The sequence below is a fragment of the Chiloscyllium punctatum genome, chromosome 11 (assembly GCF_047496795.1).
Source record: "Chiloscyllium punctatum isolate Juve2018m chromosome 11, sChiPun1.3, whole genome shotgun sequence".
Lineage (NCBI taxonomy): Eukaryota > Metazoa > Chordata > Chondrichthyes > Orectolobiformes > Hemiscylliidae > Chiloscyllium > Chiloscyllium punctatum.
The window spans coordinates 54372680-54399149 of NC_092749.1; the positions used below are offsets into that span (position 1 = coordinate 54372680).

Genomic DNA, 26470 nt, shown 5'->3' on the forward strand with positions numbered 1-26470 from the left:
ACATCAGACTAAACCACAAGTGTTACTTTAAACATACTGAAATATGCTCAATTATATTTCTGCTCGTTGGCCACAAGGAAAGGCACTTGTCACACAAATCTAATCCAGCCAACTTGAAATAAAGACAGCCCCAGATGCTTGCAAAGAATGAACTAACTATGACTACTATCATAAAATCAGGCTGTCTTGCATGATAGTCTGCTGTGTTCTTGAACAAACTGGATATCGATTTGAATGGAATGACTTTCTATGAAAGGTGATGCCAGGATTAATTCAGTACTGCAGCAAAAAAAAAAGAGAAACATAGTGTCGAAATATGGTCTTGTGGAAGAAAGCAATTACCTGTAAAACCATGTCAATCATTGAGAGGATCAATGCATGCTGCAACTTTAATTTTAAATTTAAAATAATTCTTTAATCATCTTTTATCAGACAATTGTTCAATATTTTGATCAGAGATGACTTAGTAAAACTACTACAGACAAGCTTGAGTTAAAACACTCCACAGCATTAGTAAGGTTATCTTGACACAGCATAGCTAGGAACAAAATTCATCCAGCAAAGTTATCAAACACAGGTAACAATGAAAGGTGATTGTGCACCAGCCATGACAAAATCTCATCAATTCAGGGTCAATTTGGCATACATTAAAATCGGAAACACAAGAGACATGGGGAAGGGCAGGGAGCTCGGACTGTTCAAATGTAATACTGTTAAAGTGACTGCTTTGACTTAGTATTATCAAAATGCCTCCCCACTATCATTGTTACATGATGTGATTACACAGTCCTGACGCAGTTATTATACATTCCATGTAACTAAGCCTCCCTACAGATTTGTGTAACAATAAACAAACAGTCACCAGGATGGTAAAATCTGTATATTATGCAAATACGTTGGTTCCAACTTGTGATTAGCCAGGTTTCCATTTCAGAAAATTTGAATTAGAACATGGAACAGCAAATATGTTAAAATACATAGTTTTGAAGTAGTAATACAATCAGTTTATAGACATAATTTTAATGCAGTAAAAGCAAGGGTAAAGTTATATTGGAAAATGCCATTTAAAAATAAAATTTAAATGGAATTTATTTTATAAACACGTGTAAAAGCAAAACAAGTTACCAGATTATTTCAGCACTCAACCATTGACTAGCTAATTACAGGAATTCTAGTTTTGCCCATCGTCCATTTTTTTCCCCCCGTGATTGCTTATTTCACAATACTGAAATTAGCATTGCTTTTAATACAATTGTATACCTACATAAAAATCCATTGGCATCGTCTGTACAGGAACAAGACACAAGCATTTCATCTCTAGTATAGTGCTTTAATGTTAGTAGCTATTTGGTTATCAGTGGATGATTTCTTACCTAGCTAGGTGGAGGATTTTTTTTTATTGGGGAAGAGAATGAAAATTGGAAGCAAATGGTTAAAAATTAAGAGTACTAACCCAGTTTTACTGACAAACTAATTGAAAAAAACTACACCATCACAGATGGCATAGACAGGCTAAGCTGCACAATGAAGACAAGTGTTCTATCAAGAAGACTGCAAGGTCATAACGCAGCACTAATTGAAGTCAATAAATTGTCCATTCTCAGCAGTACAACATGGTCAGTCAGATGGCTTCTGTTGAAAATATGAAGAGATCTTGCGTGTTGAAGCTTGAGTCTGTTGAATAAAAAAAAGTTTATTGTTACAAACTTTGCCAAAAAGCAATGCAATTTCACGGGGTAAGAGTTTGTACATGGAAGGGAAATTAATCACCATGTGTCTTGCTTTGAAGTCATCAGTTAAAATGGAGCATATCAACAATATCAGCAAATTGATTTGACTGGGACAAAGCACATAAGGGTTTCAGCAGTTTATATTCAGGTGCAGATGCAGGAAAACCGAAGCAATAGTGTGGTTTGGGCAGACAGAAGTGATTTGCCATTAAAAAACAAGGGAATGGCACAAATCAACATCCTGGGGGTTATTAAAGAACAGAACTGTACCAGCCATATAAATAGTGACTACAAGAGCAGGTTAGTGGCTGGCAATTCTGCATTGAATAACCTGACTCGTTTGCACCATTTGAAAGGCACAAGTTATGAGTGTGATACAACGCTCTCCACTTGCCTGGATGAATGAAGCTGCAACAACACTCAAGAAGCTTAACACAATTCAGGGCAAAACTTAATTTGCATCCCATCCACTTAATCACAGAATTATTGCAGTGCAGAAGGCTGTACAGCCCAGCGCACCTGCACCAGCACTCTGGATGAGTGATTCATTTAATTCTGTCCTCTCACCTTCTCTCTGTAGCTTGAAATGTTATTATTTGTAAGGGAAGAGTCTAATTTCTTTTTGAAAGCTTCAGTTGAACCAGTCTTCTCCAAACACTCAGGTGTTGCAATCCAGACTTTAACCACTCTTTTTATGAAAGTTCTCACATTGGTTTTTGCCTAATAATTTGTTTCTTCCACCACTACATGATGGCAGCAGCATGAACCATCTACAAGCTGCAAGTGCAGTTCATCAAAGCTCCCCCCAGTTCCATAACTGCGACCGCCAGAAGAACAAGGAAGCACCATCACCTGCAAGCTCCCTTCCAAGGTTCATAAAGTCTGACTTAGAAACAGATCAGTCTTTCTTAAATTTAGTCAAAACCTGGGAACACCCTCCCCAACACTGAGTATATCCACATGGGAGGTGGCTCACAACCATCTTTTCAAAGTCAATTAGAAATGGGCAATAAATATCACTCTTGCCAGTGACACCCATATTACATAAATAAATTTTAAAAAGTAATTGCCAGAAGGAACTCTGCTTCCTTTGTGCTTGTGATTTAATTAAAAATATATAGGAGAAAAAGGCTGCGCATACACATGGTGAACTGCATGAAAGACATATCGTAATAATGCATTCCAGAATTCTTTCCTCTTAATATTTCTGAGGAAGAGGAAATGCAATCGTGAAAGAAGCTCGAGCCAAGTCTGAGTAACTGGCAAGTTTTTTTTTAACCCCCTCTAGGGTGCTATTAATTTGGATTCTTAAATGTGCAGACAGCATTTGGAAAAGGGTATCATTAGTAGCAGTGAATTATGAATAAATAAAAGGAAGAAACTCCCATGCAGGATCACGGTGTTAAGAGTTTCAACTAGCAAACTGGACAATGAAGAGCAATTTCAAACAAAAATAACAGTAATTTTTGAAAGTTGACCAAAGCTAAAAACCTAATGGGAGTATTGGAAGCCTGAAACTTGAACATGCTCAAGTGTTTTGAAATTGACTCATGTGGGCCAGCATTTATTGCACATCTCTAGTAACCTTGAGAAGGTGATGTTAAGTTGCCTTCTTCAACCGGTGCTGTCGGTAGATCCACAATGCCGCTGGGGAAGGAATTCCAGGATTTTGACTAAGTGATCACTAAGTGATATTGAAAGAACAGTGATGTATTTCAAAGTCAGGTTGGAAAGCAGCTTGGAGGGGAACATGCAGGTGGTGCTACCTTTTTCCTTTTCGATGGAAGTGGTCGTGGGTTTGGAAGGTGCTGCCTAAGGCTGCTTGATGAACTTCTGTAGTGCATCCTATAAATAGTACACATTGCTGCTACTGAGCATCAGTGGTGGAAGAGGTGGATGCTTATGGTGCCAGTCAAGCAAGCTGCTTTGTCTTGGATAGTTTCAAGCTTCCTTAGAGAGTTGTTTGAGTTGCATTCATCCAAACAAGTGAGGAACATTCCATCACAATCCTGACATGTCCCTTATCGTAAATGGACAAACGCTGGGGAGTCAGGAGGTGAGTTACTCACAACTGTCTTCCTAGCCTCTGACCTGCTCTTGTAGCCACTGTGTCATTGAGAAGGTGCTGCTTGATAGCACTGTTGATGACACCTTCCATCACTTTACTGATGAAGAGTAGACTAATTGGGTAACAGTTGACCACATTGGGGTTGTCCTGCTTTTTGTGCATAGGATAGACCTGGGCAATTTTCCACATTGTTGGGTAGCTACCCCACCCAGAGTACATTCTGTGCCATTGCCACAGATAGTACTCCAGCTCTGGCCTAACCTGTGTACAGTTCTGGTCTTCTCATTACAGGGAGGATGTGATTCCTAGCGAATAGAGGACATTCACCAGGATGTTGTCTGGGATAGAGCAATTTAGATAAGGAGAGAGATTACTTAGGCACAGGTTGTTTTCTTGAGAGCGGAAAAGGCTGAGGGGGCACCAGATTGAGATGTATAAGATTATGAAGGGCATGGACAGGATGAATACAAAGTGGTTCTTCCCCTTAGTTGCAAGGTAAATAATAAGGCATAGTTTTCAGGTTAAAGGCAGCGGTTTGGAGGGGATTTGAGGAAATCTTTTTTGTTAACCCACAATATGGTGGGAATCTGGAATGAACTGCCTGGGAGGGTAGTTGAGGCAGGAAACCTCACAACCTTTAAGTATAAGGATGAGTACTTGAAACATCATAACATTCACAGTAATGGGCCAGGTGCAAGAAAGTGGGATCAGTGGACAGAATGTTGGTGCAGATTACATAAGTCAAGGACCTCTTCTGTGTTGCATGACTCTATGACTTTAGAATGCAGTACAGAGCACTGCAGTAAATGACTTACCGGTGAGCCTGTTGTAGTCCTATCTTCCGGTTTCTTTAGCGGTGGACTCTGTGAGGATGCAGGAGTGTTGGATGATCTCCCCATCCTAATGTTCATTTCAGTTTTCTGTTTGTCTCCCAGATCTGTAAGCCAGTTTGACTTTTGAGGAGAACTGTTTTCTTTGTCGAGCATCTCAGGTTTCTGGCTGCACTGAAACTTGCAGACAGATGAAGTAGCTGGACTGGGGAAACAGCTTGCCAAAGTTACGCTTTCTACAGTGTTACATTCAAAACTTTTCATCTCTGTATCTTCTGTGCACTTATTCAATGGGTTTTTCCTACTGTGCTCCTTTGAGCAGAAGATGCTAACTTTGCATCTTTTAGAAACAGGGCTCATTCCTGTGACAACGCTGTTGTCTTCATTCTTCCCATTGTTCATTACTGACACATCACTTGTGTCCAATCTCCTTTTAACTTTCTTCTTTCGAACCTGGTTATTTATAGTGGTGATTTTTGATTGACTTTGTTCAACTGGAACCAACACACCCCTGGGTGAAGTATCAGGGACGTCAGGGGGAGAGCTGGGAGTGCTGAGGCTCTTTACAATCCAATTTGTGATCGACATTTTCCCAGAGGCTGAATTTGGAGAAGTTGAACTTGTCTGAGCCAGCTGACGTGATCTACAGTTCTTGCCAAATGCCCTTTGAGCTGCAGAGGTGGGTGTGCTGGAAGAGAGAGGCAGACCTCCAGAGATGTTCGGGGCACATGCAGCGTGCTGTGGTGATAGCAGCTTTGGACCTTCTAGCACCGGTGCTTTCGGAGGAGTATCGTGTCTTGGTTGAATGACAGCATCTGGTTAAAGCAAGATTTTAAAACTTACTAAGATTTAATATTTGAAAATTAACATAGAAACTGTCACTTAAATACGCTAATAAATAAACTTTACAGCCAACTTTATCATTTTATCAAAACAAAAATCCCACTATGTACCTCTAAATCTATAAGCATTTTGAATATTGAAACCAACTTGTACAAATTGGTGGCAAAACTCAACTTTGCTGTCACAACAATTCATAACATAATTGAAACTGGTTAGAAAGACTTTCTCTATGCATTTCCATATTCATGTTGTCAGTTTAGCCTAACCAGTTACAATATATAGTCCCAACTGAATGTTCACAAATTCAGCATTTAATACTTCATTTCTGTCAAATGATTACGTCAAACACTTCTCTCTCCGTGGCAAATAGTAATCTAAACCACGTTGCAATCAAGAACAGAATTAAGGTACAAGCAGCAATGAGACTGAAAATCCCCATTGTCATGATGGTGTCTAAGTTACTTAATAATAGAAAAAAATATTTGCGGTAAAAACATACAAAAGTGGAAAAGTACAGGAAATAAGACAGCATATGAAGGAGAAAGACAAGTTAAGTACTTTCAGAACAGTGCTACTTAGTCTAAAGGGTCACTACTAAAGCATTAATCTAGTTTTCTCTTTCATGTGCTAAAAGTGTTACAATTAGTCCCTATTTTAGAAGTTTTGAAAAAACTGTTACGTTTAGCACCATTGCCCAGACAATATCAGTGTTCTTTTATCCCATACAGGGTTAGAGAGTCAGAGATGTCCAGCTTGGAAACAGACCCTTCGGTCCAACCCGTCCATGCCAACCAGATATCCCAACCCAATCTAGTCCCACCTGCCAGCACCCGGCCCATATCCCTCCAAACCCTTCCTATTCATATACACATCCAAATGCCTCTTAACTGTTGCAATTGTACCAGCCTCCACCACATCGTCTGACAGCTCATTCCATACACGTACCACCCTCTGCGTGAAAACATTGCCCCGTAGGTCTCTTTTATATCTTTCCCCTCTCACCCTAAACCTATGCCCTCTAGTTCTGGACTCCCTGACCTCAAGGAAAAGACTTTGCCTATTTACTCTATCCATGTCCCTCATAATTTTGTAAATCTCTATAAGGTCATGTCTCAACCTCCAAAGCTTTAGGGAAAACAGCCCCAGCCTGTTCAGCCTCTCCCTATAACTCAAATCCTCCAACCCTGGAAACATCCTTGTAAATCCTTTCTGAACCCTTTCAAGTTTCACAACATATTTCCGATAGGAAGGAGACCAAAATTGCACTCAATATTCCAACAGTGGCCTAACCAATGTCCTGTACAGCCGCAACATGACCTCCCAACTCCTGTACTCAATACTCTGATCAATAAAGGAAAGCATACCAAACGCCTTCTTCACTGTCCTATCTACCTGCGACTCCACTTTCAAGGAGCTATGAACCTGCAATCCAAGGTCTCTTTGTTCAGCAACACTCTCTAGGACCTTACCATGAAGATATACGTCCTAAGATTTGCATTCCCAAAATGCAGCACCTCACATTTATCTGAATTAAACTCCATCTGCCATTTCTCAGCCCATTGGCCCATCTGGTCAAGATCCTGTTGTAATCTGAGGTAACCCTCTTCGTAGATTCCTGAAGGGCTTATGCCCGAAACGTCGATTCTCTTGCTCCTTGGATGCTGCCTGACCTGCTGCACTTTTCCAGCAACACATTTTTCAGCTCTAAACCTCTTCGCTGTCCACTGCACCTCCAATTTTGGTGTCATCTGCAAACTTACTAACTGTACCTCTTATGCTCACATCCAAATCATTTATGTAAATGACAAAAAGTAGAGGGCCCAGCACCGATCCTTGTAGCACTTCACTGGTCACAGGCCTCCACCACCACCCTCTACCTTTGAGCCAGTTCTGTATCCAAATGGCTAGTTCTCCCTGTATTCTGTGAGATCTAACCTTGCTAATGTCTTCCATGGGTTGATGAGTTATATATCTGTGGTCATGTATACATACATGAACAACATCTTAGGGGTTACTATTGATCAGAACCTTAACTAGACCAGGCTAATGCACAATGACAGCAATAGACACACCGTCTACAAGATGCACAACAACAATTAACGAAGACACCTTAAGCAGCACCTTTCAAACTTGCAACATCTTCAATGACAAGGGCAACAGGTGCATGGGAGCACCTGCATGTCTCCTTCCAAATAATATCCCTTCCGGACAATACTGTTCTTTCACTGACACTGGGTCAAAATCCTAGAACTCCCCAATGGACTGTGGGTGTACCGACACTCTATGAATTGCAGTGGTTCAAAAAGGCGGTTCAAAGCCACCTTCAAGGGCAGTTAGGAATGAGCAATTAATGGTGGTGTAGTCAGTAACATTTACATCTCATAAAGGAGTAAATAAAAACTTTTAAAATCATGCTACTACCATACAGAAGACTGTGTTCTCAAATTCCTTATGCACCTCTTTTCTCACCTTTCTCAAAATGCTTCTTCTGGCATGCAGTTCCCACCAAATCAGACCTTGCCACACCAGTTTTTCGAACAAGGCGCCATATTCGGACAGTATTGTCATCAGAACATGTGGCAATCTAAAAGGAGGCAGGCAAATACAATTAGTACTCCAAAATGTTTGAAGCATTGTGAGGTATAGATGTGCACAACAGGGTTTGCGCATAAAGTCCTCTTATTTTAGCACCTCAGAACTGACCTTCACAATTACCCATTTTAGCTATTACAATGGTTAGGAACATGGGACTGGGATATCATAGCAATTATGGAAACATGGCTCAGGGATGGGCAGGACTGGCAGCTTAATGTTACAAGATACAAATGCTACAGGAAGGATAGAAAAGGGAGGCAAGAGAGGAGGGGGCGTGGCATTTTTGATAAGGGATTACAGCTGTGCTGAGGGAGGATATTCCCAGAAAAACATCCAGGGAAGTTACTTGGGTGGAACTGAGAAATAAGAAAGGGATGATCACCTTATTGGGATTGTATTATAGACCCCCCCAATAGTCAGAGGGAAATTGAGAAACAAACTTGTAAGGAGATCTCAGTTATCTGTAAGAATAATAGAGTAGTTATGGTAGGGATTTTAACTTTCCAAACATCGACTGGGACTGCCATAGTGTTAAGGGTTTAGATGGAGAGGAATCTGTTAAGTGTGTACAAGACAATTTTCTGATTCAGTATGTGGATGTACCCACTAGAGAAGGTGCAAAACTTGACCTACTTTTGGGAAATAAGGCAGGGCAGGTGACTGAGGTGTCAGTGGGGGAGCACTTTGGGGTCAGCGACCATAATTCTATTCATTTTAAAGTAGTGATGGAAAAGGATAGACCAGATCTAAAAGTTTAAGTTCTAAATTGGAGAAAGGCCAATTTTGACGGTATTAGGCAAGAACTTTCAAAATCTGATTGAGGCAGATGTTCACAGGTAAAGGGTCGGCTGGAAAATGGGAAGCCTTCAGAAATGAGATAACAAGAATCCAGAGAAAGTATATTCCTGTCAGGGTGAAAGGGAAGGCTGGTAGGTATAGGGAATGCTGGATGACTAAAGAAATTGAGGGTTTGGTTAAGAAAAAGAAGGAAGCATATGTCAGGTACAGACAGGATAGATCGAGTGAATCCTTAGAAGAGTATAAAGAAAGTAGGCGTATACTTTGAGGGAAATCAGGTGGGCAAAACGGGGACATGAGATAGCTTTGGCAAATAGAATTAAGGAGAATCCAAAGGCTTTTACAAATATATTAAGGACAAAAGGGCAACTAGGGAGAGAATAGGGCCCCTCAAAGATCAGCAAGGCGGCCTTTGTTTGGAGCCATAGAAAATGGGGGAGATACTAAATGAATATTTTGCATCAGTATTTACTGTCCAGATTACAGAGGAGGAAGTGCTAGATGTCTTGAAACGGTTAAAAGTGGATAAATCCCCAGGACCTGATCAGGTGTACCCGAGAACTCTGTGGGAAGCTAGAGAAGTGATTGCTGGGCCTCTTGCTGAGATATTTGTATCATCGATAGTCACAGGTGAGGTGCCGGAAGCCTAGAGGTTGGCAAACGTGGTGCCACTGTTTAAGAATGGCAGGAAAGACAAGCCAGGGAACTATAGACCGATGAGCCTGACCTTGGTGGTGGGCAAGTTGTTGGAGGGAATCCTGAGGGACAGGACGCACATGTATTTGGAAAGGCAAGGACTGATTCGGGACAGTCAACATGGCTTTGTGTGTGGGAAATCATGTCTCACAAACTTGATTGAGTTTTTTGAAGAAGTAACAAAGAAGATTGATGAGGGCAGAGCAGTAGATGTGATCTATATAGACTTCAGTAAGACGTTCGATAAGGTTCCCCATGGGAGACTGATTAGCAAGGTTAGATCTCATGGAATACAGGGAGAACTAGCCATTTGAATACAGAACTGGCTCAAAGGTAGAAGACAGTGGGTGGTGGTGGAGGGTTGTTTTTCAGACTGGAGGCCTGTGACCAGTGGAGTGCCATAAGGATCGGCGCTGAGCCCTCTACTTTTTGTCATTTACATAAATGATTTGGATGTGAGCAGAAGAGGTACAGTTAATAACTTTGCAGGTGACACCAAAATTGGAGGTGTAGTGGACAGCGAAGAGGGTTACCTCAGATTACATCAGGATCTTGACCAGATGGGCCAATGGGCTGAGAATTGGCAGATGGAGTTTAATTCAGATAAATGTGAGGTGCTGCATTTTGGGAAAGCAAATCTTAACAGGACTTATACATTTAATGGGAAGGTCCTAGGGAGTGTTGCTGAACAAAGAGACCTTGGATTGCAGGTTCATAGCTCCTTGAAAGTGGAGTTGCAGGTAGATAGGATAGTGAAGGCGGCGTTTGGTATGCTTTCCTTTATTGGTCAGAGTATTGAGTACAGGATTTGGGCGGTGATGTTGCAGCTGTACAGGACATTGGTTAGGCCACTGTTGGATTATTGCGTGCAATTCTGGTCTCCTTCCTATGGAAAGATGTTTTGAAACTTGAAAGGGTTCAGAAAAGATTTACAGGGACGCTGCCAGGGTTGGAGGATCTGAGCTACAGGGAGAGGCTGAACAGGTGGGGGCTGTTTTCCCTGCAGCGTCGGAGGCAGAGGGGTGACCGTCTAGAGGTTTACAAAATTATGAGGGACGTGGATAGGATAAATAGATAAAGTCTTTTCGCTGGGGTCAGGGAGTCCAGAACTAGAGGGCATAGGTTTAGGGTGAGAGGGGAAAGATATAAAAGAGACCTAAGGGGCAACTTTTCACGCAGAGGATGGTACGTGTATGGAATGAGCTGCCAGAGGATGTGGTGGAGGCTGGTACAATTGCAACATTTAAGAGGCATTTGGATGTGTATATGAATAGGAAGGGTTTGGAGGGATATGGGCCGGGTGCTGGCAGGTGGGACTAGATTGGGTTGGGATATCTGGTCGGCATGGACGGGTTGGACCGAAGGGTCTGTTTCCATGCTGTACATCTCTATGACTCTAATGGAAACCTTTTTTCAGTTTTGGGATATTCTTAAATCTAAAAACGACCCCACTGATGATAAAGCAAAAATTATACAAATAAGTATATTTCCATGGAGACCAAATACTCAAGAGTTTACTCCTGTCGCACACATTAAGATACTTATTTTGGTGTGATTAACAATTAGCTGATCAAATATTTTTGATGAAACTTATAGAAATTAAGTGATTCTACTACAATCCACAACTGGCTAAATGTGAATTGAGCAATTTACGATTCTGTGCAACTTTGATGTCGAATCCAACAAATAATAGTACCAATATGAATTTATGTATTTCAAAAAGTAATGTTACATACATGAAAAAAGAAGTTGAAAATTTTCAAAACACTAATTATGTTGATGATTTTACTCATAATAGTTGACCCAGATCCTTGAATTAAACAAACTTTCATAGAGTCGTACACCATAGCAAGCGACCCTTGCGTCGAACTTGTCCATGCTGGGCAGGTTTCCCAAACTAAACTTGTTTGGCTCATATCCCAAGAACACAGCTGATGAAGCAGTTGTTCTTGTATTAGGATAGCATCATTAATAACAGCCTTCCCTTGAGGGTGGAACAAATCAAATAGCCTTTATACCAAAGCAAAATATCCAGTGACTTCTCCTTGAAATAGGGGCAAATCACCAGCATGCGCACTGACCTTTGAGAAATCTGAGGGGCACCAAGCCACACAAGTCACCTCCTGACTGTGTCCCTGGAGCACTGTTGGAGGATGATGAGGATCAGAGATCTGAAATAATGAGAACTAGGATTAAACTGATTTGCAATAAGGCTAGATCATTCAACAAGCCAAACATCATCTGTTGTCTTACTGCTGAGTTTGATTAGGTCTCAGTGATGTAATTGTAAACCCCAGAGTGTAATCAGATCAGACAGTCATAAATGGGACATCTCATGACAGTGCTGCAGTTCAGACTCAAATTACTATTGTGATGTTGTCCTGAGTAGTTGTAACTCTGACTCAAAGTGTTGGCAGCACAACAAAACTTTCACATCAGTTTAAATTGGAATGTTGCCAAACACACTTCAGAGTGGATTAAAAACATGGACCATGCGAACGTGCCAGGTACTGCACTAGGTTTTATTGTTATGACAACAGAATTTGGCAATTCCCTGTTCAAGCTTCCTTTCAATCGGCCACTCCGGCCCATGCAGTTTCACACAGTTGCAGAGAGAGATAAGTGACAGGGGATCATAAAGTTGTCCAACAACACAGGAGATTACAAAACCGTTTGGAGTTGAACTTTTGTGGAGAATTAGGTTTTCCCTATTCTAATCTGGAACTGCACAGCTCACTGGAAACAGTTGCAACAAGTTCAGAGGTTGCTTCATCTCCTTTCCCTTTCCTGAAGGTGATGATACACACTGTGGTGATTGCAATAAAGATTCCTATAAAGCCCTCACTGAGGAAAAACAATTAACCGAAGACATTAGATGAAAACAGAATTTGGCTTGGTTATAATGTACCTGGGATAACTTTGCAGAAGTCATTGGCTAGCATACTGGATCAGCAATCCCAACTAATTTTTCTCCATCTTAACACCAGAAATGGCAGCTGTATACAAACTAGTGCTACCCCAATTAGGATCAGCTAACACAAGCAGACTAAAGTGATCATAAATGGATGCTTCCTGGTTCATTGCATTCAGCTTTTCACTTCCCAATGAACGATCAAAAGGTTCCTAGAGTGTCGGCTTAATACTGGTTAGACGCTTGCACAGAGCAGCAACTGTCACTTCAACGTGGAACTGCATTACCCAAGACAATAATTGGTTCTATTCTTTGACGCACAAAGACTGTTGAGTATGAAATCAGTGTCAATTTAATAGCCTAGAACAGTGAAGCTTGAGCTGCAGGATATCATCACATCACATAAACCTCCTTTCCCTTTCATCATCTTTCAATGAAACAATCACAGGAAGATTCTCACTCTCCTCCAGGCTTTCAATTTCCTGAAAGTGTCAGATAACACGAGGTAAAAAAAACACTTACGCAACGAATAGATAGAACCTGGAATGCAGCGTCTGCAAGCATGCTGAAGGCAGTTTCAATCGTGGCTTTCCAAAGAAAATTAAGTGATTTAAAGAGAAATGATTTGGAGGCTAAAGGAGAAATCACAGAAGAGCAGTGTTGGCCAAGGTGCTCTTGCAGTGACCTTATTCTAAATTGTGATCATTCTATGCTTACCTAACAGAATGTCTCCAGCTAAGAGTCCGGACCTATGTAGTTAACTATCTGAATACTGCCAAAGTGATAGCAAATATGCAATAATGTGCCACAGCATTCCTTGGCTTGAGTGGGAGGGAGCAAGCAAACAAGATTCCCACTTTTAATTCGGATTCATGAATTCCTGCTGGAAATGAAGTATTCTTTGTAGATTGAAGAGAGTTTTGTAGGATAAAGTATTTTGGCTTGTTCGACCCATTTCCACTTCCAACAGCACGGCTGCTTACCTTCCATATGTAGGCGTTATGGTCTGTGGACCCACTAAGGAGGAATTGATCATCCAGACTGAGATTGGCCTTAATATAGAAGGTGGAGTTCTGGTGACCACTGAAGGTTGCCACTATATAAAACGTATATAAAACAGAGAGCACATCAATAACAGGAGAACAAAGAAATTCCATAATTTAAGATCTGACCGACTTGATGTAACTTAGCATTAGGTCTTAAATTATTGGAAATTTTGAAAACATACAAAACAGGTCAAGAAGGTCAAAAATAATAATTATCCTTATTTCTGTATATTTCCCATGAGTTTATATTCTCTCTCAATGGTTCAAAGTCTTTAATTGGTGTCTTGCCTGTGACCCTGAACTTGGTAAAAGAAGCCATATTATGCATTCAAGCAAAGTACAATATGAACTCTGAACTGTGCCCATATTTCCTCAAAAGGTTACCTCTAATTTCACACAGGATTGTCAAGACAAATCAAGTTTTTCATTGGGAATGTAGCTTACAAAATGATGTCATTTACTATGGGGAAAACTTGAAAACATCAACGTTGTCAGCCACAGACATGGAACAAACCTCCAACTCATTCCCTTAGCCACTGGGGGCGGCACAGTGGCTCAGTGGTTAGCACTGCTGCCTCACAGCACCAGATTTGGATTCAATTCCAGATTTGGGCGACTGTGTGGAGTTTGCACATTCTCCCCGTGTCTGAGTGTGTTTCCTCTGGGTGCTCCGGTTTCCTCCCACAGTCCAAAGATGTGCAGGACAGGTGAATTGGCCATGCTAAATTGCCCATAGTGTTAGGTGCATTAATCAGAGGGAGATAGGTCGGTGTGGACTGGTTGGGCCAAAGGGCCTGTTTCCACATTGTAGGGAATCTAATATCAGACATAGGGAAATTTCAGGAAAAGTTGAAAAGGAAGCAGCCTGTAGGCTTTGCCTTAAGTTCAAATAACTACTTTGCTTGCTGATCAAGAATTTAAGATCACGAGACAGACTCAACGCAAATAGATTGTTGCGTGATTTCTGTTAATACTGTAGGTGGGGCATTTTGTACATAAATAAACTGCTACATTTCTTTAGAGTAGAAATTACAAATAAATTTAATTTACACTTTTGGATATGATGAGGTCACAAATTAAAAGGCTTTTTTAAAATTCTTGTTACAGTTCTCAACTTGTTGTGCAGCTGTTTGACTTTGCATCAACCTGAGAATTGTGGTGCAAATTCTAAGTTTGTGCTAGGTTTACACTGGAGGGAGGTCTGTTGAAGGAAAAATCTCAATGTGCCTTTACTCCAGTGTCAGTTTGGACCTGGTTTCCATTAAGTATTTTGCACCAACGTTGACTGAAGTTTAAATAGAGCTTACTTGTTAGTTTGAGGCAAGTGACTCATTTGAAGAATTATTAAGTAAGGCCTAAAAGGGGGTTTGTGGACATAATAAAATTATAGTAGCATTGACATAGCACTTTTCATATCAAAAGAGCCTAAAACACTTTGCATAATTACTTTTTGAAGCGCAGGCAAGTTGGAAACATAAAATGCTTGCAAGGTAAACATAAAAGGTACACACTTGCTATAAAAATAATCTTGTTACAATAGAATCCCAATGGCGTGGAAACAGACCATTTCGTCAAAAAGTCCACACCGACTCTCTGAACAGTATCCGACCCAGACTCATTACTCTACCCTATTACTCCACATTTCTCATGACTAATACACCTACCCTACACATCCCTGAACATTATGGGCAATTTAGCATGGCCAGTTCACCTAACCTGTACATCTTTGGACTGTGGGAGGAAACTGGAGCACCCAGAGAAAACCCACACAGACATGGGGAGAATGTGCAAACTCTCCATAGACAGTCGCCAGAGGCTGGAATCGAACCCGGGTCCCTGGTGTTGTGAGGCAGCAGTGCTAACTGCTGAGCCACTGTGCTGCCCAATTAATTAATAACTTTAAAGAGGAAATAACAAACTTAGAAAGGGAAAAAAACATTATGTACTCTTAAATAAATCCAAAAGCTCCTCTTCTCCCTCTCACCATAAGTGTATTGGACAATCCATCCTTCACTTACCTGGTACAGTCTTTAGGCCAGTTACATTAAACATGTAAATGTTATCATCAGTGCAGTTAGCAAAGAGATTGGAGCCTTTTGAGTCCAAGACAACATTGGAGTACCCTAAAATGTGAACAAATTGAAATTCACTAATAATTTTAGGGAATTTTTAAAAGCCTAATTTATACACAGTCAGAAACTACTACTGAATTAGCTCATGCTTACATGTAACTCAAAACTTATCAGACTTCACAAAGTCCAACTGTAACTAAGGTATTTTATAGTTTCATGTTCACACCAGCTCATGACAGATTTTACAGTCAGTGTTTCATGAAATGAAGTACTTGCAATATTTTATTTTTGCAGGACTTGCTTCCTGCCATTGCTATTTGAATGATGACAGCTGGTCAGAGTAGGTCATGTACATTTCCTTTGCTCCTTCAGGGGAACAGGAATGCATTCAGTGAATGGTTGCAAATCGATTAATGAATCCTCACACTTCTCCCAAAGCTGCACTGACAGTTAAAACATATATACCGAGTTTCCGTGCACTGCTTCCTGGATAAGGGAAGGACTGCACAGGCACAGGATCTTGATGATGAATGGTGTAGTTCTTCCTCAAATCCCACATCTTGATGACCCTGGAAAGTAAATCCTGCATTTTTATAGATGTAACAGAGTGAATAAATCCTGTCAGTAAATGTAAGCCTTGGCTTTGTGATAACACCTTTGTCTGAGTCAAGTCCCGATGCAGAAAATGAGTTTGTAATCTAGACTGATACTTCACTGCAGTCCCAAAAGGTGCTGTCCTTCAAATGAAACATTAAACCAATATCCACGCAGATCCCATGGTGCTACTTGAAGAAATGCCCTGGCCAACATTTATCACTCAAACATCACTAAGACAGATACACTTTGACAGAATAAGAACTGTGCAATAGAAGTTTGTTGTTAAGGCATTACAGCTCCAGTTTTTATTCCAAATTCCACTTACCCATCCACTGCACCTGCAGAAATCAAAGTCTTTTCGTCTCTAAAAATCACTACTGTTACACTCTGCTGAAAATCCTGTAAAAAAAATGAGAAGTCAACTCAGCACATGGAGTAAACCTGACCCATTTTTAACAGAAGACTGGAGGCACAGCCACTGAAGCAGTGGTGACTGGAGTACCAGACAAGTAGAGAAATACAATGAAAGGTAATCATACCACAGAAGGAGCAAGTCCCCGTACAGACTGTCGCCGTTTCTTCTGTTTTGGAGGAGTCTGCTTGGCCTGCGTGTTGTGAGCACCAGTAATTTGCTTCACTTGTCTGTGAAATCCATCTAATCACAAGCAAGAAGTCGATGAATAAGCTTCAAACTTATTTGTCTGCTTCTCCTCCCCCAGTTTCTCTCACAATAACCACCTCAAGAGCTCACAGTCCAAATTGCCACTCCCTGTTTTAGCATCGACAGTATGATTCAGCAATCTTTTAGATGGATGAAGTGGACAGCATTACAACCAAGCCAAGAAGAACCTTGACTACCTCTTTGAGGCAAAGAATTGCAGCTTTATGTTCTGTATGATTCCATTCTCACTAATGCACTGAAGAATTAAAAGCAGACAACATTTAAGAGGCATTTTTTCTGTCAAGAACCCATCCTTTTTATAATCAAAAGTTAGAAATATGCACTCTTTTTAAACTTACTTTAAATGTAATAAATGTTTCAATGAGTCACTTATAACCATTTAGATATGGTTGTCATGGAAGTGCCAAGACTGATGGCAAAGAATGGAATAATGACTAAGTGTAGGAAAAACTTAGCAGGTGTGTCTGCATTGGAACCAGGCTGGGTCCAGTGTTCCGGCAAGTCACATAACTAGGACAGCAGATAGGGTTTAAAGCTAAATATTGGAGACAAGGAATCAAGTATTGGATGATGTAATAAATTTAAGGTAGAAGACAAGGCAGCAAGGTAACAATAAGGAATATATGGCAAGAAGGGACCGAGCAAACAAACTTAGAAGTGCACCGCAGATAAGGCCAGACAGTGCAAAAATGATAAAAAGATCAAGATAAGGGCTGTCAATATGAATCTTTATAACAGAACAAAAATTTGACAGCACAAATTGAATTAAATGTATGTGATCTGATAGACATTACAAAACATAGCTGCTGGACAGCAAAGGCAAAGACTTGAATATTAAAGGGTACACAGCATTTCAAAATGTTAGGGAGCTTGGAAAGATTGAGGGTTCCATCCATTTATTCAGGATGACATTAACACAATAGAGAAAGATGACCCAATTTCTAAAGTTCAAGATGTAAAATCCGTTTAGCATAGATAAGTAGTCGTAAAGCCAGGAAGTCACTTCTTGGCCCTGAACATTTTAGGCAGCATGGAAAGAGTATAAAGGGAATAATGGGGTTTTTGAGAAAGGCACAGTGATAGTCATGGATGACTGACTCTACAATGAACCAAACTGGCAAAGGGAGCCTGGAAAATGAGTTCAGGGAGTGTTTTGGGGACAGGTTCTTCAAGCAGCACATGCTATACATAAATTTACACAATGTATTAGACTTGGTGCCACATTAAAGGTTGCTGTGGAAAATAAAATCTCACTACATCAGGGCAACATATTGGCAGGGTACAGGATTGATTAGCTAACAGGAAACACAGTAGGTATAAATGGCTAGTTTTCAGGTTGGCGAGAGTTACAAGTGGCGTGCCACAGGGTCAATGCTGGGTCTTTAATTATTTACAATCTACTTCAAATATTTAGATTATGGAATTAAATGTACGACTGATACCAAAAAAATTGCAAAGAGGGAAAAAAAAGGAAAAGGGTATAAAAAGGTTAGCTGAGTGGGCAAAAATTTGACGTGGCACATAATATGCAAAAATATGACCTTCTCAACTTTAGCAAGAAAAACAGAATTTAATCCTCATTAGAAAGAGGAGGAGTAGGCCACTCAGTCCCTCAAGCCTAGCTCACCATTCAATACGATCAAGGTTAATCTTCCCTGTGCCTCTATTCTCTTGTACTGGCTCCACATATTCCTCAACTCCCTGATATTACAAAAATCTACATCCTCTTTAAATACTCTGTGATCTAGCCTCCACAACTCTCAGGGCTGGAGAATTCCATACATGTACTACCCTTACAGAACAAATTCCTTTCCTTGACAGATTTCAATGAGTGTTTCTATATTCTGTAATTATATTCCCTAGTCTGAGATTTTCCCACAAGTGGAAATATTATATCAACATACGCTGTCAAGCCCTCCCAGAACCTTGTATATTTCAGCAAGAGCTCCATTCAGTCTTTAAAATTCAAACGAATAAAGCTCTCACCCGATTAGCCATTCTTGGTCAGTTAGTCAATCACTTAATCCCAGGAATCAGCTGAGTGAATCTCTTTTGATCCACCTCCAATGCCAATATCTCCTTTTTCAAAAACGAGGACCAAAACTGGACAGAACATTTTAGGTGGGGCCTTAACAAAAACCACTACAGTTGTAAAAAAGACTTGCTTATTTTCAAATTCCAACCCCATTGCAATAAAAGCCAAAATTCAATGTACCTTACTTGCTGAACCAGCCTGCTAACCTTTTGAGTTTCATGCACAAGAACATACAGATCCCTCAACACTACACATTTTCAATTGAGGCTCTCTTCATTTAAATCATTCTCTTTTTATTCCTACCATGACCTCACACTTTCCTACATGTTTTTACCCACATGCTCAACCTACCAAATCCCTTTGGAGATTCTAGATGTAGGTTTGCTCGCTGAGCTGTAAGGTTCATTTCCAGACGTTTTGTCACCCTAAAGCTTCGCCTGAGGCCCACTGAAAATGTTACCTCGTAGAATGACAAAACGTCTGGAAATGAACCTTCCAGCTCAGCGAGCAAACCGACATCCAGAACCTCAACCTGAGCTGCACATCTTCTGAAAATCCTTTGGAGATTCCTTATGTCCTCATTAAAATAGACCATCCCTCTTATTTTTGTATCACCAGCAAATTTGGATATATTACTCCCTGTCCCCTCCTCTAAGTCATTATTATACACAGTATACAATTGAGGCCCTCAGACTGACCTTTGTGGCACTCCACTAATAGATGGACTTTGCAGAACACAGAGACACAGAAAAATCTGGGTGTACTGGGGCATGAATCAGTCAGAATGAGAGCACAGAAAAGTGATTATGTATCAAATGAAATTAAATGTACAGGTACAACTCCAACAACATGAACTACCTGTTACAAAAAGGTGAGTGAACACAAACTTAGTAAAATATAATCAAAACATTCAATACATTAATCATATGTACAGATCAATTGCATGTACACATGGCATGGTTGTTTAATGCTGAATTCCACAAAGAAATTTTTTCATAAATATTAACTGATCATATTATCAGATTAAGTCCTGGGATCACTGTTCCATTGCACAATTTGTCAAGTTACACTTGCAATTTAACAACCTCAGTCAGCAATACAGGAGGGAAAAACTCACCATGCAAAGTTTCAAAAAGCAGCTAATTCTATTAAGTGGACAGCAAATGAAATTGAGAAGAATGCAAGACGAAGAAAGTTGCACACAGGTCACTGTTAGAAAAGAGGTACTTACATCTTCAAATTAGACAAACAATTTAGAAAGAGGCCATTTAGCCCCTTTTGCTGTCTGCTTGAAAGGGCAATCTAACTTGTCTCAGTCCTCTCTTCTCTCTCTCTAACTCTATTAATGCTTCCTTACCTAGGCAAATCCTGACTCTGGCCTTTTGAAGAAGTCACTAAAAATCTTGATGAGGGTAGAGCAGTGGATGTGATCTATATGGACTTCAGTAAGGCATTTGACAAGGTTCGTCATGGTAGACTGGTCAGCAAGGTTAGATCACATGGAATAGAGGGAAAACTAGCTATGCTATTTGGATACAAAACTGGCTTGAACTTAGAAGACAGAGGGTGGTGCTGGTGGGCTTCTTGATCAGATAGGCCAATGAGCCGAGGAGTGACAGACGGAGTTTACTTTCGATAAATGCGTGGTGCTGCATTTTGGAAAGGCATATCAGGGCAGGACTTATATATTTAAGGATAAGGACCTTTGGAGTGTTGCTGAACAAACAGATCTTGAAGTGCAGGTTCATTGTTCCTTGAAAGTGGAGCCACAGGTAGATAGTATAGTGAAGGCGGCATTTGTTATGCTTGCGTTTATTGGTCAAAGAGCTGAGTGTAGGAGTTGGGGGATCATATGTAGGATATGGGTTAGGCCACTTTTTGAAATACTGCCTGAAGTTCTGGTCTCCCTGCTATAGGAAGGGTGTTGTGTTCAGAAAAGATTTAAAAGGACGTTGCCAGGATTGAAGGGTTTGACCTACAGGGAGAGGCTGAATAGACCGGAGCAATTTTCCCTGGACCGTCGGGGGCTGATGGTTGACCTTATAGAGCTTTATAAAATCATGAGATACATTGGATAGGGTAACTAGATAAGGTCTATTCCTTGGGGGAGGGGAGGGGTGCGGGTCTCTCCCCCCAAAATGTCTAATGCGAGGGGGAAAAAAATGTAAAAGGTACGGTGGCACAGTGGTTAGCACTGCTGCCTCACAGCGCCAGAGACCCAGGTTCAATTCCTGCCTTAGGCAACTGACTGTGTGGAGTTTGCACGTTTTGCCCGTGTCTGCGTGGGTTTCCTCCGGGTGCTCCGGTTTCCTCCCACAGTCCAAAGATGTGCAGGTCAGGTGAATTGGCCATGCTAAATTGCCTGTAGTGCTAGGTAGGGGGTAAATGTAGGGGTATGGGTGGGTTGCGCTTCGGCGGGGCGGTGTGGACTTGTTGGGCCAAAGGGCCTGTTTCCATTCTAAGTAATCTAATCTAATGGGCAACTTTTTTTAATGCAGAGACTGGTGCACGTATGGAATGAGCTGCCAGAGAAAATGTTGGAGGCTGGTACATGAATAGCATGGGTTGAGAGGAATATGGGGCCAAATGCTGGCAAACAAGTTTGCATTTATTTAGGATTTCTCGTTGGCATGGATGAGTTGGACTGAATGGTCTGCTTCCGTGCTGTATATCTGTGTGAGCTGCCTGTCACGTATCAGGATTTCATTCCTCCCACCACTGCAGTTTCAGCAACCAGCAACTGGCACTCTGAAGCAACCTTTTGCTCTAAATAGACTCATTGGTGTCTGTCACTGTTAATTGGGTTCAAACCATTATAATTCATTTTCAATAAAACCTCTACAGATAGTATAAAGTCCAAGAGGTAATGATTTCCCTTTCAGAAAATTTATAGTCGTTAACTGAACTGTTTGCTTTTAAAATGCATACATATAATTGCAAGACCAGAAGGATGTGAACTTAATCAACTACAATTGTGACAGAGAGTGATCTTTATTGAAATCCACTGCTCTACTTGCAAGTTGGGCCTTAATTTCACCACACATTCTTGGTTAGGATTGCACGTACTCTCAAAAGGTTCAATCATTGGTGCTTCTGAAAGGATTAATGCTCTATCGAGCAAGAACGAACCAATACCCATATTTGGAGATTTGAATCTTCCTTTCAACGTATCAACTGAATGCAGTGCGGGTTGTGATTGCAAGGAATTTCTCATAGGTGCCTCTCAAAGTGACTGCACACTCTCAATAGTAGGGGTTTTGGGCAAGAATGTACTAGAAATTAATGTAAAGTTGGGAGAAAGTCAAGGCTTTGGGAAGCATTGGAGTTCAAAAAGTGATACGAAATGTTTGATTCTGAAAATGTGCTGTGATTCCACAGCACAATGCACTGAACACTCACATAATGTGTTCTTGTAACTATGTTGGGAAACACCTACCTTTCTTACTGCAACGAGTGTCCCAGACCATTATGTTACCATCTCTGCCACCAGTGCAAAATACAGCTTCAAACAAAAACAAAAAAGAAAGAATGAAATGAACTTTTTCGTTCTTCAATAAATAAAGCTTTTCGGAGTAAAATTATGGTACCTGTTTCCTGCTTTCCAAATGCCACAGACTTGAGGCTGCACTGGTGGCCTTTAAATGTGCCAAGGAGCTCACTCGCTTTCACATCCCAGAGTTTTGCTGTCTGATCACCTGAAGCTGTAACCTTCAAAACAAACATAAAAGTACAAATGTTCAACAGTATTATCAACACACTTTTCTCTATTAAAGGAATGTACAAGGAAAATAGAGTACTTACTAATTTTGGCTCTCCAGGAACCCAAGCAAGGTCAAACACTGCATTGTTGTGAGCCAACCATGCTGAAAACATAAAATTCTAATTTAGCAAGGAGAAACCAGGTCAAGAAACAGACAAAGTTGTCACTGAGACCTCAGTACAACAGATGTTTAGGCAAATAAAACATACATTTAACTATAAAGAATAGCCAACAATATATTGTTTATTTTGCCCTGCCAAAATTGAAGTATTTCTGGACCATTTTGAGCTTCACATTCTTGGAGTGTGGACAAAAACAGGTTAAGAGGTGTAGGGTTTGGAGATACAGTATTAGTTTGGAGTCATTCTGGAATTTCACCAAGAACAGTATTGTGTATGGTGGGATGGGAGATTGCCATTTGTTATTTATTGTGTTGATAAACAGAACTGTTTTACTACTTATAATAACAGAAATCTCACCACGAAAGCATACAGGTATATTTACATTAAGAAGGCCTGGGGATATTATGATATAGCAAACACAACTTACATTAAATTAGAATCAACATAATACTTTGTTTAATTTCAGAGGAAACACTTCTCTGCACTAATGTTTTAACACGGAGGTAGTGCTCCAAGATATGGAGAATTTTAATGAACGATATGACCCCTTTGATTTGGAGAATGAAGAGAATAATCAGGGAAGGCAAACATGTAAATGACTTTTTACTGCTTGCAATAATCATATATAAAGACATGTTTAGCAACTGATTCTGGATTGCTGGTCCATATGTAGGAAATAAATAACTTTTCACCCCATATTTTAAAAACCCAGATGGCAGGTTCTCCCAATTTATTCAAATGTACAGGTCGACTCCGGGTTGCAAAGGGTTCCGTTCTGGCGCTTGTACACATTTGCAAGTTGGAACAGAATGCAGGACAATATAAAGTAGCTATTCCTATACACAGAAAATGTTTGTACGTCAGTCCTTTAAAATTACATCCCTATATAAGATCACATTCCTAAGTTGGGATGTTTGTAATTCAGGGATCCTTGCATTCATTATGCAGCTGAACAAGTGTAATTTGTCGACTCTAGAATGAAAACTGATCAAGGTAATCCATAAAGTAAAACAACTGTGAATGCTGGAAATCTAAAACAAAAACAGAAATTGCCAGAGAAAGTGGCAGCATCTGCAGAGAGAAAGCAGTGTCAACGTTTCAGGAGCAGTAACCCTTCATCAGATAATTCATACAAATCAAAGAAATGATTGAGAAAGAGTACAGGGCACAATGAATTAAGAGTACTTCACACAAATGGTGTTATCACAGGGTCCATATTACTCTCCTTATATTATAGCAATGAGATCTCGATATGAAAATAGGACTCGAGAGGAGAAGGAGGCCATGTATCCTTCTGAGCCTGCTCCACCATTCAATAAAATCGTGCCTGATCTGGTGGTGGTCTCAGTTCCACTTTCTCGCTGGCACTCTTAACCTTCAACTATGATGTTTATCAAAAATCTAATCAGCTTTGAGTAAATTAAGTTCCAGCCTCCATTTGAGAAAAAGAATTGTACGCACTAATGACTATCTAAAAAAAAACTCATCTTGGATGCTATATCATATATTAGACTTGATTTGTCTCTGTAGCCTTAATGCTGTATTCTGCATTCTGTTCTACTACCCTGATGCACTTACATATGGTATGATTGGTCTGGATAGCACATAATACTTTTCATTGTATCTCAGTCCATGGGACAATAATAAATCAAAGCAAATCATTTATATTTTTAAATTAGTTCAGGGTTTAACTGAAGCAGATGGAAAAATTACTTCCATGCTGTTTTTGCATGCATGCTCCAATAATGACTAAACAAGAATCTATCATGGTGCCTATGAAGGATAGAATTGCATGCCTGACCCACTTATTGGAAATTTTGCATTTCAAAAGAGGTGTCATCATTTTATAAATGAGTTATGTCGTTACAATGATGTGAACAAGGTTTAGATACATTCATTTAAAAAAAATCTAAGAAAGCAAGCAAACAAAATGTTGGCACACCTCGACGAATTGGGTCCTCCTTGTTACGGCATTCTGTATTGTACAGCCTGACTACACCTTCTTCATTCACCACTGCAAGGACCTGATGCCACAGATCTGCTGTAAAATAGTCATATTAAAAATCACCAGCATGCCAGCAATATATTATCTAATTTTCACACAAGCCCTTTTGCATGGAAAGCGATACGAAGTCACACAAATGAAGACGCACCGAGGTGATCTCCCAATTTAGTATTAACATACTGGAGTTAAAATTAAAACTGGATAGGTCACTTTACCTGTCGACCACAAGCAGCCAAATGGAGGAACTGGTGCCCCATGGTCACCATATGAAGTGTGTTCATCCCATCGATTACATTGGTAATATTGCAGCAGAGTCTCTAATGAGTAGCTGTGAAACTCTAACATGAAAGATAAAATTATGCTGAAACTAATGGACAAGTAAGTTACAATAAAAATGTTTAGATAGCTGACTACAGTTTTTCTTTTGTATCATATATTCCACAATGCAAGTTTACAGAAATGTTTCTTTTCTGTGCAGACTAAAAAAATCCAACGAGAAATTTTAAGATAAATCCTTTGAAGAGAAATCCATATTAATGGGATTTAATTTTTATTTGATTCATCATTTCATCCAAAGGGCGGTCATTCATCATTCTGAACGATATTCGAGACATTTAATCATACATGAACTAGAAGGTATTCTCGCTAATCTCAACCACACTCCTCGTCTGACATCCACACTGTGACTAGGTTGAATTCAGGAAAAGCAACCTGTGTTGCTTCTCAACCTGAAACGGATTGCATCACCGTGTACTACATCACCGTGAGAACAGTTAATGTGGAATCTTTCTGATTTACGTAGCTCAATTCCAGGTGAAAACAACTGAAATACATTGCCCATGGAGGAACAGTGTTAACTTTCTGTCCAAATGTTAAGTTGCACGATGGACTTCTGTACTAAATGCATTTCAAATCGATTGTTTTTCCCCAGCTTCATTTTCCACTGATATATATAAATTGTGAATTGAAAGGAAATGTCTGTAGGGCGAGCAATAATTGTTGCGATTTAGATTTTTCAAAAAACGTCATTTTGTTAGTACCAAAAATATTTAACACCAAATAAATGTTGTTGTTCCCCCCTTCAAAACGCATTCAACTACGGCCCTGATCCAACTCATTTAATAACATAGTCAAATAACTCGATTCTAGTACTTTCACGTTAATACTTATCAGCCTACCAACATCTTAAGTGACAACGACAGACAGGGTGATGTATACTATAGACAGTCAGAAAATAACTTTTCTCCTGCAAAGCTCGAATCAATTGAGACCAAAACGGCAAAAATAACACTGCAGTTATTTCACATCTGAATACAATTTGATACTTACCGGATCAACTTGCACTTCAGAAAACAAAACTTAGGGAACTTTCTATCTTTCAAATGAATAGCATACCCCATGAAAATTGAGATTAAATTTCGGCGAAATAGGACATTGACTGAAGTATTTTTATGAATAAACTTTAAACAAGCGATCGATCGGAACGATGATGTCTTTAAAGAAAGACACACACAACCCTCATATAAAAATGGAGTAACTTTTCACCTCGCGTTTTGTTGCAAATTCTGCTGTTGAGCACAGAATGGAACAGCATCTTGAAATTTCCAGCGACTGAATCAAACACAACTCCCGCGCTCAGCCCATTCTCAACCTCCCGCCAAATAGACGTCGCACGCGCTG

The 26470-nt window shown here is 40.1% G+C and overlaps 1 protein-coding gene across 2 annotated transcripts; it reads right to left on the reverse strand.

Moving 5' to 3' along the window:
- Positions 1-865: 865 nt before the first annotated feature.
- Positions 866-26451, reverse strand: dtl (denticleless E3 ubiquitin protein ligase homolog (Drosophila)). Of its 2 annotated transcripts, none has more exons than XM_072580825.1 (15): positions 26336-26451; positions 25006-25128; positions 24728-24823; positions 22705-22766; positions 22491-22611; positions 22340-22405; positions 16726-16841; positions 16512-16585; positions 16055-16158; positions 15536-15640; positions 13455-13567; positions 11642-11731; positions 7941-8055; positions 4614-5443; positions 866-1674 (listed from the first exon to the last, which is right to left on the reverse strand). In XM_072580825.1, exons 1-15 carry the CDS (start codon positions 26382-26384, stop codon positions 1618-1620), a joined length of 2121 nt encoding a protein of 706 aa, XP_072436926.1. In that variant the 5' UTR covers positions 26385-26451; the 3' UTR covers positions 866-1617. The 2 variants fall into 2 exon arrangements, with proteins under 2 accessions (XP_072436926.1, XP_072436925.1); XM_072580824.1 differs by having other exon boundaries at positions 24728-24826.
- Between the last annotated feature and the right edge of the window lie 19 nt (positions 26452-26470).